Source organism: Protopterus annectens, chromosome 2.part0 (genome assembly GCF_019279795.1).
Source record: "Protopterus annectens isolate FY-2018-M chromosome 2.part0, PAN1.0, whole genome shotgun sequence".
In the NCBI taxonomy this organism is placed as follows: Eukaryota; Metazoa; Chordata; order Ceratodontiformes; family Protopteridae; genus Protopterus; species Protopterus annectens.
The window spans coordinates 1377364916-1377383353 of NC_056728.1; the positions used below are offsets into that span (position 1 = coordinate 1377364916).

The 18438-nt window shown below is 44.0% G+C and overlaps 1 protein-coding gene across 1 annotated transcript in view; it reads left to right on the forward strand.

Annotated features, from left to right (window-relative positions):
- The window catches only part of LARP7 (La ribonucleoprotein 7, transcriptional regulator), a 1030416-nt gene that overhangs the window by 787438 nt on the left and 224540 nt on the right, over nt 1-18438 (forward strand). Inside the window, exon 10 of the mRNA XM_044061552.1 lies at nt 850-971. Within this exon, the coding sequence (XP_043917487.1) occupies nt 850-971 (122 nt within the window). The remainder of the gene's footprint in view (nt 1-849; nt 972-18438) is intronic.

Genomic DNA, 18438 nt, shown 5'->3' on the forward strand with positions numbered 1-18438 from the left:
TGCTCCTCATATTTTAGGACAGTCCATTTTTGCCAGAGCAAACTCCGAAACTGTCCTTTATGTTTTAACTATTACATGGTGAGGGGATTTTTTTGGGTGGAAGTATGGTAATATACACCCTATGGACTTTGTCCATTAAGATCTCTGTTTTTGGAAGACCAGTCCATTTGCTTATTAGTTCAACCACAAAAGCAGTACAGTTTTTTCCTTTGTCTATCAGGAACATTTGTCAATCTCATGTTTTCACTTTGCTCACTATCTTCAAGTTCTTGAAGGACTTCCATCTCCATGACTCTATTTGCTAACATTTTCTTGTTGTTTAAAACTTCCAACTTGTCCGAGCGAAGTGCGAGTGCAAATACTACTTTATCTAGCTTTTTTGTCTGTCAAAGAATCACCTAGCGTCTTAACCTCCATGAACATTTTCCCCAGTTTTTCCTCCGTCTGCTATGTTCCACGCTCCCTTGTGGCCTGTATCCTGATTAGATATGTTTTCAGTGCTGCTTTGGTCATTGCACACTGTTTTTCTCGAACTTTGTATTATACCTTTCTTTTTCTTTGATATGTATTGTCTCTAGCAACACTTCACATTCTGCTGTCATGTTTATCTTTCTATGGGGATCTTGTTTTTGTGCCTGTATGTTTGCCAAAGTGAAGAGAGTCCAATACTGCTGTCTATTACATTGCCAACATACCAGAACTCCTCTCTCCTTTAAAATGTCGCAGCTGCTTTGCAGGTGCATGAACTGTTGTCAGTTATTGCATTTTTTTAGTATTTAATTGGTATTATATAAATGGTTTATGTTAAATGATAACACTTACTATTACCCCATTTCTTTAATCACATAGAGATTCCCAGTGATGAAGTCCAGCTTTCTGAAAAGGAAAATTCTTTGGATCTGCAGTTTGTAAGTGGAGTGATTATGAAGATCACCAGCACTGAAGCTTTGCCAGGCAAGCAAATTGTTAAGGTAAGACTTAGACTAACTTTGAATGCCCAAGGTGAGTGAGTGGAGTTAACTGTTGAAGAATTCCTCTTCCGACATCCCACGCTTGGCAGAGTTCTGAAACTAACACACATGTCTGGAGATTTTACACAGCACCTAATGACATAGTTTGTTTGTGTCTTTCGGCTTTTCCCAGTTAGGGGTCGCCACAGCGGAACTCCGGTCCGCTAATGATTGGTAGTGGATTTTTACGTACCGGGTTACCAGCCCTGATGCACAACCTTCAACGAAGGCACACCCCATTCACATATGCCTCCACACAGAAGACACTCTAGCTGAGAATCGAACGGGACAACGTCTTGCTATGAGGCAACAACGCTACCGCAGCACCACCACCGCAGCACCTAATGACATAGTAATGATGTTAATTGCTGAGGTATTATGGAGTACCTAGCTCCTTTGCTCCTCATTTATTTTCTTCTTCTTACGCAGCTCACATAATCTTAATTATATGCCATTGGAAAAATCTAGCAGTTGATGCCAGGGGTAACTCCAGCATTATTCATATTCCCAGGGAGAGGCTTACAATATGAAAAACTGTGTGAAGTGCCAGCACTTCAACACAGCCATTTGTAGAACTAGGTATGAGGAAGTTGAGGTCTAGCACATCACAGAAAGCTTAATCTTAGGAGGGTGCCTGGTTGAAGAACCAGCATGAAACCGTGCCAGAAACGGGTAGAAAAAAGGAGAGGGGATCCAATGACTGTGTAGGCCTGAACCCCCTCTCACTGTTCATAGATTGGTACTAGGCTATCGGCCCTAGGGCCTATACAAGCCTAGCCATAACAATTCCCTGGCTATTTCTTCCTACAATATTTACTTCTGTGGACCCCTGTCTAGCAGGCCGATTGATGTGATCCCTGGGGTAAATTTCCTATCTCCTATCCAATCGTCAAGGTTCCTTTTGAAGAGGGCCAAGGAGGTGCTCTGCTTGACCTGTGTTGGCAGTCTTTTCCAGAGTATGGGGAGTATCTGGGTTAGGAACCTTATCCCTCCAGCATGTTTTGTTCATTGTGATGCAAGGTTTAGTTCCCTGGAGCATGTGGCTCTGATGGATTGGGATTTCTTTAAGTGTAGCTTGTCCAACAGTTCTGGGTTTGACATGGCCTTGTATGTTAAGCAGGGATCGCCTCTGAGTAGACGATATACAATAGTATAGCTTGAGTTTTTTTAGTCGGTCATCATAGGGCATCTGCTTTAGGCCTGTGATTCTTTTAGTGAGGTGTTTCTGTGGCCTTTCCAGTTGTTGCAAATGTCTTGTGAGGTACGTACCAAACAGGGTGTTTTACTCTATGATGGGGCTAATGAGGGATGAGTACAGTGGGGACAATGACCTCCTTTTTTTCTGGATGAAAAACCCTTAGTGATGAGGTGTGCCACATCGAAGGATTTCCTGACTGTGGTGGCGATGTGGTTTTTGAAGGTGACCACTGTCCACCTGTGTTTCTAAGTCTCTTATCACACTTTCGCTGTTTAGTGTACATCCACCTATGTGGTAATTCGCAGGTACATAGTTTTTCCCAAAGGGGATAACTGTACACTTCTTGACATTGAGCTTGAGCCCATGGCTCTGGCACCAGGCATCTGTTTCTGTAAGGCCCTTTGTAGAATATCCACATAATATGGGGATTCAGTAATGGCTCCTAATTTGCAGTCATTTGCTAACTTTGTTAGCCAGAGTCCCTTAGTGTTGGCCTGTACTTCAGCGAACTTGATGCCAAACAAGAGCAGTCCCAGGACTGAACCCTGAGGTGTACTCCACTTATCACTTGTCTGGAGCTGGATTTGGAGTTGGCTTCTTTTACAGTGTGGGTTCTATCAGTAATCCAGTTGGCAACCCATCAAGTAACGTAGGGATTTATGCCCAGCTTAGTAAGTTTATCTATTATTCCAGAGTGTGGGATGGTGTCAAAGGCCTTGGCGAGGTCCAGATAGGCTGTGTGGACCGCCTTACCCTCATCCACGGCTCTGGAGACTGATTCAAAGAAGTCAGTCAGGTTCAGGAGACTCGATCGGCCCTTCACGAACTCAAACTGGGTGGGGTCCAGTGTTTGAATGTTGCCAGTGTCTTTGTTTATAAGTTCCATGATGATATGTTCCATGGCTTTGCAGATCAGGCTCGTCAGACTGATGGGACGGTAGTTCCCATGATCCAAGGTGGATCCCCCCTTGTGGAGCGGGATAACTGTAGCTGTACGCCACTCAGTGGGCACGAAGCCTGAGGTGAGGCTATGATTAAACATGACACTTGGTGAGGTGCCAGTTCATTTTGTAGTTCATGTAGTTCACAGCCCGGGATGTCGTCTGGTCTCATGGATGCTGTATTCTTAGCTTTGCAGAGTGCAATTTTTACCTGTGTGGTCGTGAATACCAGAATTTGGCAATCTTTCAGTATTGAGATTGGCACTTTAGGGGTGAGAGGGGGGTGAAGTTGACACTGAATCAGTCTGCCAGGATATTGGCATTGTCCTTGGGATCAGTATATTTAATCAAACTTTTGTTGTATTAGATGAAGTGGTAATGGATGGTAGAGGTGGTTCTTGGGAGACCTTGTTGGAATATAGAGAGGTTTACTGGCAACTGGTATTAGAAGCCAATAGGTGGCCAAGTTTGAATGACATGGTCTCCCTAGCCCCAGTTTTAAAATTAAGAGCAGCGAAGTTATGAATTTTACACATGTGGTTTGAAATATTGTTCAACAAGATTGATTTTACTTGATTTTTTTTTACATTCATTTATTCATTTTTAACATGCATTCATTTTTTATATCCATCTGTTTATTTACTACAGGTTTTGAAAGTTTGTTTTTAGATATTTAAAAGTGTTTTAAACTGGGAAAAGTTGTATTTATTATGCCTGTTTTAAGGTGTGTTTAGGAAAGGGTTAAAATGGAATTCAATGTCACATGATTTAAGTTTTGGCAGTGTGCAAAGGTATACATGGGGAGGGGTTTGGACTGTCAGCATTTTTCTGATGAAGTTGGAGATGAAAACGAACTGGTAGTAATTTCAGCGTTATTGTGTGCTGTGTTGTGCTTTGCTTGCTGTGGAGCACATTAAATGTTTTAAGGTGATTATGGCTTGCTGGTGCTCTTTTCCTGTTTATCAGTATATTTAATGCCGTTCTGTTGTAGCTCAGAGCAGATCTGAGCATTGCCATTTAGATTCTTGATATAGCTATAGAATGCCTTGTGGTTGTCTTTGGAATCTTTGGCAGTTTTATTTTCGTACTTAGCTTTGGAGGATTTTATGAGGGATCTCAGCCTCTTACTGAGTATGATAAGGGAGTTTTTTGCATCCTGGGATTTTCCTCTTTTCTGCAGCAGTTTCTTCCTTCTTTTGTATAGTTTATGACAGGGCACCACCAGATTGGCTTCCTTTTTTTGTAGGAGAGCATCTTTGCTCTGTTTGGAATGGCACAATTCATGCATGAGTGGATATGCTCACACAGTGCTTTAGTGTAGGATTCGGCAGTCAAACTTTCAGTTCCCTTCTGCATGGGTGTCATGAGGTTTATCACTTCTGACTTGAATAGCATGAGTATCCAGAAGTATCTTCTGGTTTGTCTTGTGTTATTTGTTGCACCTTATAGTCCATGTGATGGCTTCTGTCTCTTCCTGTATCACCTTTATTTCAACTAGTGAGAGATCAAGTTTGTGGCATTGGCAACAGACCATAAAGGGAGAAGACAAGGTGTGCCTCAGCTGCTACACTGAATGGTGTATCCTACCATGCTAGCTTCCCTCTTCCCAAGCATAAAAATCCATACCAGAATTTCTAGCTTGTCATCTCATGTGGAGTGAGCTCTTGCATTCTTCACTGAAGGCTTGGTTGTTGAAGTAAGACTTAATTCACTCATTTCACCTCCCCTGAGATGAGGACATTTTACTTGGTCATCACAAGGTATGTGGACCCATGGAAGGGTACAGTAACCTTAGACATAAACATGTTTGACATGTCATGGAGGTCTGTTTTTTTTTTTTTTGTGGGTGCAGGAGAACAAACATTTGGGTAGTATGGTTGGATGCTTATAAAGGGCCCTGAGCAGTTCATTCACCTTTTAATTTGTCATGTCAGCAAATGCTGGTCTCTACTTTGAGGCAGAGTTTTTTCTGCCTGTGCTTGAAATGTGTATTCTGCCTTTTTCCTTGTTTTTTTTTCTTATTAGAAATTTGTATGTTTTTTAAGTTTTATTTCACTTTGAGTATGAGCTATACTGTTTGTTTTAAGCTGATTCTGAGTTTCTGTGGTTTTTAACATTTTAAAGTGTTTTATGGCCATTCGGGCATGCCACTTTTCTATGCTAAGGTCATTTCAGTGCGGTTCCTGTCATTGCCTCATGCTGTCAGAACCAGGAGTAATTCAAGGCAGTTAGTTCCATTGATTAAACTTTCCTTTGAAAGTTTTGATAGGACACATTGCTGTATTTGCATTTTTTTTCTTTAGGACTATGATTATTTTAGATGAGTATATTTGCAGCATTTTAAACATTTTTTTTTCATTAAATTGCAATTTTGGCACCCTTTGTTAAACTTTTTTGACAGGACTTTTTCTTAAGTTTATATTTAATTCCTTGCTTAAAACTGTTTACGCTGTTTCTGTGGAGAAGTAACTAGCATTTATTAAAATTTGGGATCTTTGTGATGTGTATTTTGTGCTTTGTTCTAGATTAATGAAATAGCGTCTTTTTTTCTCATTGCAATATTCAGTGTTGTGTCCCTGTAGAAATAGACTTCATCTGAAGTAGTTTACTTAATTTGATCTTCAACCTGTGGGTATTCGGATCCAGATCAGATCTGAGATGGCCACATCAGCAGCATCTGATCTGAGCTCCAAGTTCCTCCCCTACCCATAATGCCCCTCCATCTCCTTCCCTCTCATCTCGTTTGCCACTTTCCAGTCCAGCAGCGTGGTCTTGAGCTCCAGGCGTTTAGTGGGGTTTTTTTGCTATGCGTTTGGCATTTTGGATAGCTAGTTTCCCCTAAAATCTTTACCTTTACCTCCCCTACACCCGTGTCAACCATCGGTTAAAAAAAAAGGCAGGGCCTCCACCTAAGTCAAAAACTCCTCCCAGACCCTGGATTTGAAGGAAGCTTATTACTTCAAGAGATTTTTCATCTTTGTTGTGTCTGGTTTTCTGTATTGCCCTTTGAGCTATTAACTGCACCCCAAGTGCTTGCAGTGGTAGTAGCTCACTGTCAGACTCTGGACATCCACATTTTCTGTATTTGGACAACTTACTGATCTGTGCAGAGTCTGCATCCAGATGTTTGGATTCCCTGAAGAAGGTATCAGCCTTACCGTCCCAGCCGAAGTCATTACATCAGTCTTTCTTGCCATGGAGCCCGTAGCAGAAGCAGATGTTCTTCATCTCACATTGCTGCAGTCCTTACACTTGGGTAGTCCGCTGTCCTCGGTCGGCCCGAATATCAAAGTATAAGGCTGACGTCGGTCAAGGCGCATTTGACTGACATCAGGACGTCAGGGTACAAATGCGCATGACCGACGTCATATCCTCAGTCTTTTTTGCCGCATGGTCCGATGCAGAAGCAGCATTGCAAGTGCCGGTTGGCGTTCTGAGATTTTTCGATTTCGAAGTTTCAGACCGAGTTCAAAGTTGGCTAAGTACCCGTTGGGAATATTTTAGTTTTTTCTTGCCTCAGTGTTTTAGCGGATGTCAGAAAAAGTCAATAATTGCATTTCTTGTGGGAAACAGATACCGCATAGCGATTATCATACTTTGTGTATTCCTTGCTTAGGGCCTGAGCACGACGTTGTTGGCTGTCGCTCTTGTGCTAGATTTAATAAACGCACTATAAAGAGGAGGTTGGATTGTGCAAGGTTAGTCTTTGGGAAGCGGTGCAATTATAAAATGCCGTCGGATGCTCCGACGCCCGCTTCTTCGAAGAAGCGCAAGGACAAAGCAGTTAAGCCTAGGCTGGAAGAACCGTCTGTACCGGACGCCGGTTCTTTAGAGGGGTCGGTGGAGCCGGTGGCTCCACCGGAGGTTTCTTTGTGTTCCCAGGGTGAGACTTTAGTATTGCAAGATGTGGCCTCTCTGGAGGCAAGTCAGGCTGAGGGGGCTTCTCAGGTTACTATACTCCCCTCCCTTCCTAGGGTGGCTAGTCCCTCTCCCTCTGTTTCTAAGGCTTCTCCCAGGGGCAGGCCAGGTTTAGCTTCAGTTGGTGTTACCCCTAGCTCTTCAGGAACTGTGCCCAAGAAGCATATGCTTAAAATGGCAGAAGATTTGATCACTTTGATTAGGGGTTCTATGCCCCCTCCTGATGAGGCCTAGGGTGGAGCCTGAGCTGGGTGGTTTTGAGCAGGCTTCAGATGTGTCAGAGTCTTCGGCTGAAGACTTGCAGGAGTACTCTCCTTATTCGGATTCTGATGTGGATGATTCTACTCCTTCTGCTTCTCCTCCTGAGGATTTTTCTTTCAGAAACTCTTCATTCCATGAGGGAGCATTTTAAGTGGGAAGGTCAGGACTTCTCTGATTCCAGGAAAAGGCTTAGGGAATTTTTGTTTTACCCCAGCATAGGCCTTTGGCTATACCTCCTGTTTTGGATGTAGTGGAAGATGTTTTACAGAGGCTTCTCTTAATCCTGATTCTTTGCCTCCTGCTCCTGTTAAGCGGATAGGTATTACAGGGTGCCTGAAGCTCATAAGTATCTTTTAAGAGTCCTAGGGCAGACCCAGAAACTGTTAGCCAGGGGCCTAAAGGTGTTAAGGCTTCTGTTGTTAAGAATCCGGTTCCTGCAGACAAAGAGGCTAGGGCCTTGGATAGATGGGGAAAGAAAGTTTATACTTCTTCCACTCTTGCTATGAGGGCTTTGAATTGCCAGTTTCACATGTTGAAATACCAAAACTATCTCCTTTCACAATTGAAGTCTAAGGTTGATGCTCTGGCAGTAGGTATTGATTGTAAAGAGTTGCAAGATTTAGTACATGTTTCTGAACAGGTGGGTAAGCGTTCTTTGCAATGTGGTTTTGATGCTGTACAGGCCTCGTCTAGGGTGGCTGCCACTGGGTCAGTTCTTCGCAGGCACGCCTGGCTAAGGGATCAAAATTTGTCTGAACATGTTAAAACAAGGATTTTAGATGCTCCTTTGCAATCTGACGTGTTGTTTGGTCCTCCTGTTGAGGCAGTTTTGAAGAAAATGGAAGACAAGGCTAAGTCTATGCAGACTGTTAAAGATTTCTTGCAGGTCCAGCCTCCAAAGTTTAGTAGAAATTGGCCTACTAAGGGGTGGACGTATCCTGCTTATGATTCCCAGTCTAGGGGTAGATCTAGACGTGGTAGGGGCAGAGCTCAGGGCTCTTTCAGGCCTAGAACAGGGAGTTCTCCTGCACAGTCTTCGGGTGAGGGCAGGGGTCAGTCCTTTCGTAAACAGACCCAATGACCTACCTTTTCAGCTGCCAGAGCCTTCTCGTCTGGCAGCACCTTTGGGAGGAAGGTTGGCGCTTTTCAAAGAAAATTGGAGTTTAATTACCCAAGACAGATGGGTATTGGATATCATACACCACGGTTGCAGGTTTTATTTCCATACCTTGCCTCCTTTCAAAGGCATGCCAGACGTTCCTCCTCAACAAAGAATAGAGGCTCACAAGCAAGTTTCTCTGTTACTCCAAATAGGGGCCATACAGCCGGTCCCTATGCCAGTAGTGGGCCTAGGATTTTATTCACGCCTGTTCCTAGTACCAAAGAAGGGGAACACGTGGAGACCAATTTTGGATTTATCTACCCTCAATACTTATCTGGACATTCCCAAGTTCAAAATGTTGACGTTACAGCAGCTTTTACCTCTGCTGGGCAAGGATCATTGGATGGTAACTTTGGATCTCAAGGAGGCTTACCTTCATGTTCCCATCAGACTAAGTTGCAGGAAGTATCTGCGTTTTCGAGCTGGGACTTCTCACTATCAGTTCTCTGCATTGCCCTTTGGCTTATCTACTGCGCCCAGAGTGTTCACGAAAGTTCTGGCTCCAGTGATAGCTTTCTTCAGGCAAAAAGGAATACAGATCTATCCTTATTGGGACGACTGCCTGATTCTGGCTCAAGGAAGGGAACAGCTTCTTCATCATTTGGAATATGTGATAGCAGTGCTAAGATGCCTGGGGTATTCTGTGAACGAAATAAAGTCCAGTCTAGTACCCTCTCAGGACATGTGCTTTCTGGGTGTGAGACTGAATACAGCATCCCAGATGGCCTTTTTAACCCCGGACAAACAAAAGAGTCTATCCATTTACTTCCATCAGCTATCTCATCAGTCCGGGCTGACTGCAAGGACAGTCCTTCAAGCCTTAGGGTTCATGGCATCTTGTATTCTGGTGCTTCCCAATGCCAAACTGCATATGAGGAAGCTGCAATGGTATCTCAAAAATGTATGGACACAGCACTGCCAGGATCTAGACACTGTCATTCAAATAATACCTTGCATTCAAAAGGAATTTTTGTGGTGGGCTCAGGAATGTCACCTAAACAAGGGACTCTCTGTGACCCGGCCAGAGGCGAGTCAGATTTTAACGACAGATGCCTCAGACAAAGCTTGGGGAGCTCATCTAGATGGAAAGTGGATACAAGACAAGTGGCCTGCCAGACTACAACATCTACATATCAACCTGAAGGAGATGTTAGCAGTCCAGTTTGCATTAATAGCTTTCAAGGATTTACTTCTTCCAGGGCAGGTGTTGATTCTAACAGACAACACAACTGTCATGTGGTACATCAACAAGCAAGGGGGAACGCATTCCTATCCTCTATGCAGGCAAGCAATGATTTTGTGGGAGACTGCTCTCAGTTTACAGCTCAGTCTTCAGGCAAGGTTTCTGCCAGGAGCACAGAACTCCTTAGCAGATGTGTTGAGCAGACGAATTATGGATCCCCACGAGTGGAAATTGGATCCTCATGTATTTCAGAAATTGACAGTGTCATGGGGAACTCCAGACATAGATCTGTTCGCTTCTCCACTAAACCATCAGCTGCCAAAGTTTTGCACAAAAAGGTTTCATCCCACAGCTTGGAAAGTGGATGCTCTTTCTTTCAATTGGAGCAATCTTCATGTGTATGCCTTTCCTCCTCTGCCTCTCCTCCCAAAGGTACTTCTAAAGGTCAGACAGGACAAGCCAAGGATGATTTTAATAGCTCCAGATTGGCCTCGACAGCACTGGTACCCATTACTGAGAAGTCTGGTACGGAAGCCTCCATGGCCTTTGCCTTCGATTCCACACCTGTTGTCACAGGAGGACAGCCATTTGCTGAATGTCAAACTGCACTCTCTTCACCTAACAGCCTGGCATATTCTGTTTTGAACCATAGAGGGTCTCAACTTCCACAACAAGTTTTGAATGTGATTTTGGAAGCTAGACGGCCTAGTACAAGGAAAGTGTACGCAGATAAATGGAAGAGATTTTTATTTTGGAGTGCAGCAAAAGATTTTGATGTTTCTGAGCCTAATTTAAGTGTGGCTCTTCAATATCTTACTGAGTTACTGGACAAAGGTTTGTCTTTCTCTTCTATTAAGGTTCATGCTGCAGCAATTTCGGCTCACTATGATTGTGTCCCACCATTGTTTTCTCATCCTTTGTTCAAGCAATTTCTTAGAGGGGCAAAGAATTTAAGACCCCCACGAAGAGCTCCTACTCCTGCTTGGGATCTCAATTTTGTGTTGGAGAAACTCAGTCTACAACCTTTTGAGCCTGCAGCTACTTCTGAGTTGAAATATTTATCATGGAAGACTGCTTTTTTGTTGGCAATTACCTCTGCAAGAAGGGTTTCTGAATTGCAGGCCCTTATGGCGGTTGAGCCTTTCTTGATTTTCCATAAGGATAGGGTATCATTACGTACTAATCCTTCCTTTATGCCTAAGGTGGTTTCTAGTGTGGCTTTAAACCAAACTATTCATTTGCCTACTTTTTATGCAAATCCCCAAAATAAAGGGGAAAAGATTTTGCACACTTTAGATGTACACAGGCAGTTGCGTTATTATTTGGACAGAACTAAAGGGTTCAGGCAGTCTCAGCAGTTTGTTTCTTTTGCTTTGAGTTCTCAGGGCAAGCCTGTGTCAAAACAAACTATTTCTAAGTGGATTGGGTTTTGCATTGCTTTCTGTTATTCCCATCATGGCAAGGAGATTCCAGCTGGGATTAGACCTCATTCCACTAGGGCTACTGCCACTTCAACAGCTTTTTTGAGGGGAGTGGCAACCAAGGATATTTTGGAAGCAGCTACTTGGAGTTCAGTGCATACTTTCTCTAGGCATTATCACCTGCCACTTTACTCTAAATCCAGGGCTGGTTTTGCCACTGCTGTTTTGCAGGGCATCCTAGCAGCTCCTGCTTCCTTGTAGTTAGCCATCCTCCCTTACCTCTGCTTTGGGATTCTACCCAAGTGTAAGGACTGCAGCAATGTGAGATGAAGAACATAGTACAGTTTTGTACCTACCATAAATGTAGATGTTCGAAGATCCACATTCTGCAGTCCAATTTAGCCTCCCTCCTTCCCCTCTGTAGTTAGAGGTGGTTGTGTGGGTTGGGTTGTACATATTGTGTATATTATATATATATTGTACATATAGTTAGTGCAAGGGTGGTGGGTTGGTTGTTTGCTGTCTTTTGGTTTTGACCTTTCTTTTTAGGGTCTTCTGACATCTGGGGCAAGAAAAGACTGAGGATATGACGTCGGTCATGCGCATTTGTACCCTGACGTCCTGATGTCAGTCAAATGCGCCTTGACCGACGTCAGCCTTATACTTTGATATTCGGGCCGACCGAGGACAGCGGACTACCCAAGTGTAAGGACTGCAGCAATGTGGATCTTCGAACATCTACATTTATGGTAGGTACAAAACTGTACTTTTGCATTGTTTAGGCCCAGACCACAACATACCCCGTTGCCAGTTCTGTGCCCTCTTTAATGCGAGAACCATTCGATGTAGACAGTTATTTTCATGATGTTCTTCGTGTTTCACTGTTGCAGTCATTACATTTGTGTAATCTGCTGGCAGGTTGCCCTCAGTCAGCCTGAATAACAAAGTCTTGGGTCCTGCGTCAGTTGCTGTCTCCTCTTCCATGACGTCAGGTCGTCAGGGGTATAAAACATGCAGTCGACGCCATTTTATTAATTCTTTCTTTCTACGCAGTGCCCGAAGCAGAAGCAGTTCACAAGTGCCGGTTGGCCGACTCCTGAAACTTTTGCATTCGAGTTTCAGAACCGAAGTCTTCAACTAAAGCCAAGTACCCCGTTGGGGAAACTTTTTCTTGCTCCTTACCGATGTCAGTAAAAGTTAATAATTGCATTACTTGTGGGGAGCAAATACCTCATAAGGATTTTCATTTGTACTGTATTCCTTGCCTCGGCCCAGATTATAACGTGCCTTGCTGGGTTTTGTGCTAAATTTAACCAACGCCCTATTAAGCGTTGGTTTATTTTGGCTTCAAATATTTTGGAGCCAGATTTAATTACCCTGAAATGTCGTTGGTTAGCAATCCGACTACCGGAGTTCACAAAAAACGCAAAGAAAAAGACAGAGACAGACCGTCGAGGTCCATAACCGACGACAAAGCTTCTCCTAAGCCAGTCGCTGGTTCGCCGGTACTCAGTGAGGTGCTTTCGCAGCCCCTGATACCTGCTGAGTCGCAGGCCTCTACTGAGACCCAAGCGGAGTCCTGTATGCCGCAATATTCTCAGAGTATTGAACCCGCGGATGTCTCTCCCTTGGATGGGTCTGGAGCTGCTGAGCAGGCACCGGCTTCTGAGGATGTTTTTAGGCCTCAACATTTTTACATAAAACCGATGCCAACTTCAAAAACAAGATGAAAAGCAGTTTCTAAGTCTAAAAAACTGACGCATGAGCCACATGCTCAGGCCCCTATACCTAAAAAACAGATGATCAAAATGGCTGAAGACTTAATTACTTTGATCAGGGGTTCCCAACCCCCCGCTAAGAGGCCTAGGCAAGACACTGATTATGAATCTTCAGATCAGGTTTCCATTTCTTCTGATTCCTCTTCTGATCAGGAATTTTCTGTTCCTCCCTATGAGGATTCAGATGCAGAAGAATCCATCCCATCTGCATCTCCTCCTGAGGATTATTCTTTTGGTGAAACCTTGCATACTTTAAGGGAACATTTTCATTGGGAGAGTCAGGATTTCTCTGAATCAAAAAAGAGGCTTAGGGATTTCCTTCTCCTTGCTCAGCATAGGCCTTTGGTTATACCTCCTGTATTAGACATTGTCGATGGTGTGTTTTTGGAATCAAGCATGGCTCCTGATTACCTACCTCCTACTCCTAGTAAGCCAGACAGATACTACAGGGTTCCTGACTCCCACAAATTTCTATTCAAAAATCCTGCCACTGATCCTGAGACTATATCATAGGGTCCCAAAGGTGTAAAGGCCTCTACAGCCAAAAATCCTACCCCCTCTGATAGAGATTCCAGGGTCTGGATAGATGGGGAAAGGAGGGTTATACGTCTGCAACCTTGGCAACTAGGACCTTAAACTGCCAGTTTCATATGCTTAAATATCAACAGCATGTTATGGGCTTATTGAAACAGAAAATGATGTTGATTTCAGATTGTGTGGAAAATAAAGAATTACAGGAATTATTGCTTGCAGCAGAACAGGTTGGAAAGCGTACTCTGCAATGTGGTTTTGATCCCGTGGGGGTCTCGTGTAGGGCCGCAGTTACTGGATCTGTGATTAGAAGGCATGCCTGGCTCAAGGAGCAAAATCTGTCTGATCATGTTAAAGCTAAATTGCTGGATGCTCCTTTACAGCATGATACTCTGTTTGGTAATAAGGCAGAAGAGGTTTTAAAGAAACTGGAAGACAAAGCTAAATCTGTGCAAACTGTAAAAGATTTCTTACAAGTGCAGCCACCCAACAGAGCCTCTCAAAGCAAATCCAGGTGCTCAAAGGCTCTAGATACCAATCACAGAGTTCTTACAGGTCAAAGCAATGGGGTGCCTCCACCTCTAAATCTGGAGGAAACAAAGCACAACCCTACAGTAAACAGTCTCAGTGACTTCCCTCTACCTTCACCAAGCACTTATCTTTTGGCAGCCCCCTTGGGGGGGGGGGGAATTAGCACTTCATGCTCAAAAGTGGCAGTTAATTACCCAGGACAAGTGGGTATTAAACCTAGTATCCCAGGGGTACAGATTTCATTTTCATACTTAGCCAATTACAATTGGTTGGCCAGTTCTGCCACAAAGTCAATGAGCAGAGGCTCAGTTACGTCCCTCATGGAGATGGGGCTATTCAACCAGTACCAGAAAAGGAAAAAGGACAAGGTTTTTATTCAAGGCTGTTCCTGGTACCCAGAAAAGACAATGCTTGGCGTCCAATAGTGGACTTATCGATTTTGAACACGTACCTGGACATTCCAAAATTCGAAATGCTGACTTTACAACAGCTACTGCCTATGCTGGGCAGGAACGCTTGGTCAGTGACTCTAGACTTAAGAGGCATACCTGCATATCCCAATAAGGGAATCGTGCAGAAGATATCTCCGCTTCAAGGCAGGTTTTTTGCATTACCAATTCTCTGCAATGCCCTTTGGCTTATCTACTGCGCTCAGGGTCTTTACAAAGTGCCTGGCACCAGTAATTGCATTTTGCAGACAAAGAAGCATACAGATTTATCCTTACCTGCATGACTGTCTCATTCAAGCAGAGAACAAGGACATTCTTCTTCACCATGTGGCGTTTGTAAAAAGGCTTCTAACATGCCTAGGGTACACAATAAACGAAAAGAAATCACAGCTGGTACCCTCTCAAATAATTAAATTCCTGGGTGAAAGCTTGAATACAACTGCCCAGATGGCTTACCTTACGCCAGACAAACAAAGGCAACTGACTACATACTTCAAACAGATGGCAACAAAAACCCAGTTATCTGCAAGACAAATTCTGCAGGCTTTGGGGTTCATGGCATTCTGCTAATTCCGTATGCAATACTGCATATGAGGAAACTACAATGGTACCTAAAAAGCTTATGGAGTCAACATTGTCACAGTCTGGAAACAAGGATTCCTCTCATTCCTTGCCTACAGCAGGAGTTTCTTTGGTAGGCAGACACATGTCCCCAAAACAAGGGACTGTCATTCACTCTACCCCCTGCCACCCAAACCCTAACTACAGACTCATCGGACTATGCTTGGGGGGGCCCACCTGTCGGGGAGATGCATTCAGGGCATATAGAGCCCAAAACAAATGCATCTTCATATCAACCAGAAAGAAATGCTAGCGGTTCAGAATGCTCTGACAGCCTTCAAGGACTTACTTCATCCAGACAACTACTGATAAAGATGGACAACACCACGGTTATGTGATACATAAACAAGCAGGGGGGTACACATTCCTACCCCCTTTGCAGACTAGCCATGGCATTGTGGAACACAGCCTTGACTTACCAAGTACATCTTCAAGCTCAATTCCTGCCAGGAAAACAAAATGCTCTGGCAGACGACCTAAGCAGAAATCTTATGGACCCGCATGAGTGGAAACTGGATCCACAAATCTTCAGCATGGTAACACAGAAGTGGGGGCACTCAGACATAGATCTGTTTGCCTCTCCCCAGAATTATCAACTGAACAAATTCTGCACAAGGACTTGTCACAGACCAGTATGGAAAGTGGATGCCCTATCCTTCAGTTAGAAAAACCTATCAGTCTGTGCCTTTCCCCCTCTGCCTCTTCTCTGCAAGGTCTTACTAAAGGTCAGAAAGGAAAAACCAAAAATGATCCTAATTGCTCCAGACTGGCCTCGCCAGCACTGGTACCCAATCCTAAGGAATATGTCTGAACTCCTTCCTTTGTACTTGCCTCAAATACCTCATCTACTGTCTCAGCAGAACAACCAAATTCTGCACACCCAACTCCAAACTCTGAACCTTGCAGCATGGCTGATCATTTAATTATTCAAACAACACCTCTCAGTAAATCTGTGATGGATGTCATTTTGGAAGCTAGAAGGCCTAGTACTAGAAAATCTTATGCTGATAAATGGAAGAGATTCTGTGCTTGGAACCAAGCACAAGGAACAGACACAGCAAAACCAAATATTCCTCAGATTTTACAATACTTGACTGAGATGCTTGACAGGGCCTATCTTTTTCTTCAATAAAAATCCATGCCTCTGCCATCTCGGCTCATTACAACACGGAACCTGCCATCTTTTCTCATCCTCTGCTAAAACAGTATCTTAGAGGGGCCAAAAATGTAAGGCCTCCCAGAAGATCACCAACTCCTGCATGGGACCTCAATTTTGTGCAGGAGAAACTCACCCTGCCTCCTTTTGAACCAGCAGATACTGCGGATATAATTTTTTTTATCTTGGAAAATAGCTTTCCTTTTGGCAATCACTTCAGCAAGAAGGGTTTCAGAACTACAGGCGCTCATGGCTGTGGATCTTTTTATTACATTTTGCCCGGACAGGGTGTCCCTCAGGACCAATCCCACCTGTATGCCGAAGGTGGTATCCAGTGTGGCTCTTAACCAAACTGTTCACCTGCCAACATTTTACTCAAATCCGCAGAATACGGGGGAGCGGATTCTGCATTCATTGTACGTACACAGACAACTAAAATTCTACTTGAACAGGACCAAATCTCTAGGAAAGTCTGAGCAACTACTGGTGGCATTTGCTTCAGGATCAGAGGGGAAGGCTATATCAAAGCAGACTATTTCTAAGTGGATAAGCCACTGCATTCATTTCTGCTACTTGCACCATGGTAAACCTGTGCCCAAGGGAATCGGGTCACATTCCACCAGGACTGCCTCTACCTCAGCAGCCTTTCTCAGAGGAGTTCCAACCAAAGACATTCTAGAAGCTGCTACTTTGAGCTCTGTGCATACCTTCACAAAGCATTATCATTTGCCTCTCTTCTCCAAATCCAGGGCAGGCTTTGCCACTGCAGTTCTGCAGGGCCTTATAGCCACCCCTGATGTTCTTTAGTTCCATCCTCCCATCCATAGCTTTGGGATTCTACCCAAATGTAATGACTGCAACACTGAAACACGAAGAACATAGTACAGTTGTGTACGCTTTCCATAAATGTAGATGTTCGAGTGTATTCACTGTTGCAGTCCGGGTTACCCACCCGCCATCCCCCTTTTCTATAACTTCTCTTTCCTTCACTATATTCTAAAGCCTTTGTGGTGTATTTGCTTTTAGATGAAGGTAAAGTTTATGTTGCTAAAAGTGCATTTACATATATTGCTGTTTTTTTTTATATTTATGTATATATATATATATATATATATATATATATATATATGTTTGCTCCCCTTTTGGGGGGCACCTGACATCTGAGGCAAGAAAAACTGAATAAAATGGCGTCGGCTGCATGTTTTATACCCCTGACGACCTGACGTCATGGAAGAGGAGACAGCAACTGATGCAAGACCCAAGACTTTGTTATTCAGGCCGACTGAGGGTAACCTGCCAGCAAATTGCCCAAATGTAATGACTGCAACAGTGAATATACTCGAACATCTACATTTATGGTAAGTGTACACAACTGTACTTTCCGTCTTCGTATTCCGATATGGCGTCTGTCAGCCAACAATCTGTGGACTTTCTGAAAAAACACAGCGATAAAGATAGAGACAGACCACTCAAGGCTAAGCTTTCCGATGATGCTACCGCTAAGCAGGTCGTCAGTTCTCCAGAATTCAATGAGGTGCTTTTGCAGCCCCTGATGCCCAATTCGATATCTAGGCAGGCCTCTACCGAGACCCTTTTGGAGACCAGTATGCAGCAGAAATCTTCGTCTTCCGAGCCTTTGCCTGTCACTGCCTCAGTTGGGTCCAGAGCCGCAACGCAGGCACCGGCTTCCCAGGAGGCCTTTCGCACTACCGAATCTAGACAAAATACAACATCTTCTCATCCGACTACCGTTTCCCTCAGACCGACAGATTCTGTCAGGCCTAGAAGCCAGGCCACTCCTAGAAAATCTGCTTCTAGCCACCATCTTGCTCCTGCTCCACAACCCCAAGCACAAATGGTTAAAATGGCAGAGGATCTCATCTCCCTTATCCGAGGTAGTCAGGCCACAACTTCTAAAAGAAAAAGGTACCCTTCTCCAGAAATTATGACAGAGCAGGATTCTGAGGAATCTGACTATTCAGATTTTGAAGAGGAACAGCAACCTCTGACTGCTTGAGGATTCAGATACAGAGGAATCCATCCTTTCTGCTCCCCCCCAGAGGACCTTCACACCCTCAGGGAACATTTCCAGTGGGAATCTCAGGACTTGCCCCAGTCTAAACAAAGACTTAGAGAGTTTCCTGGACCTGCCCCACCACAGACCCTTGGCTATCCCCCCTGTTTTATAAGTGGTGGAGGATGTTTTCCATAAATCCAGCTTAGCCCCTGACACCGTCCCACCTGCTCCCAGTAAACCTGTTTGGTATTACAGAGTACC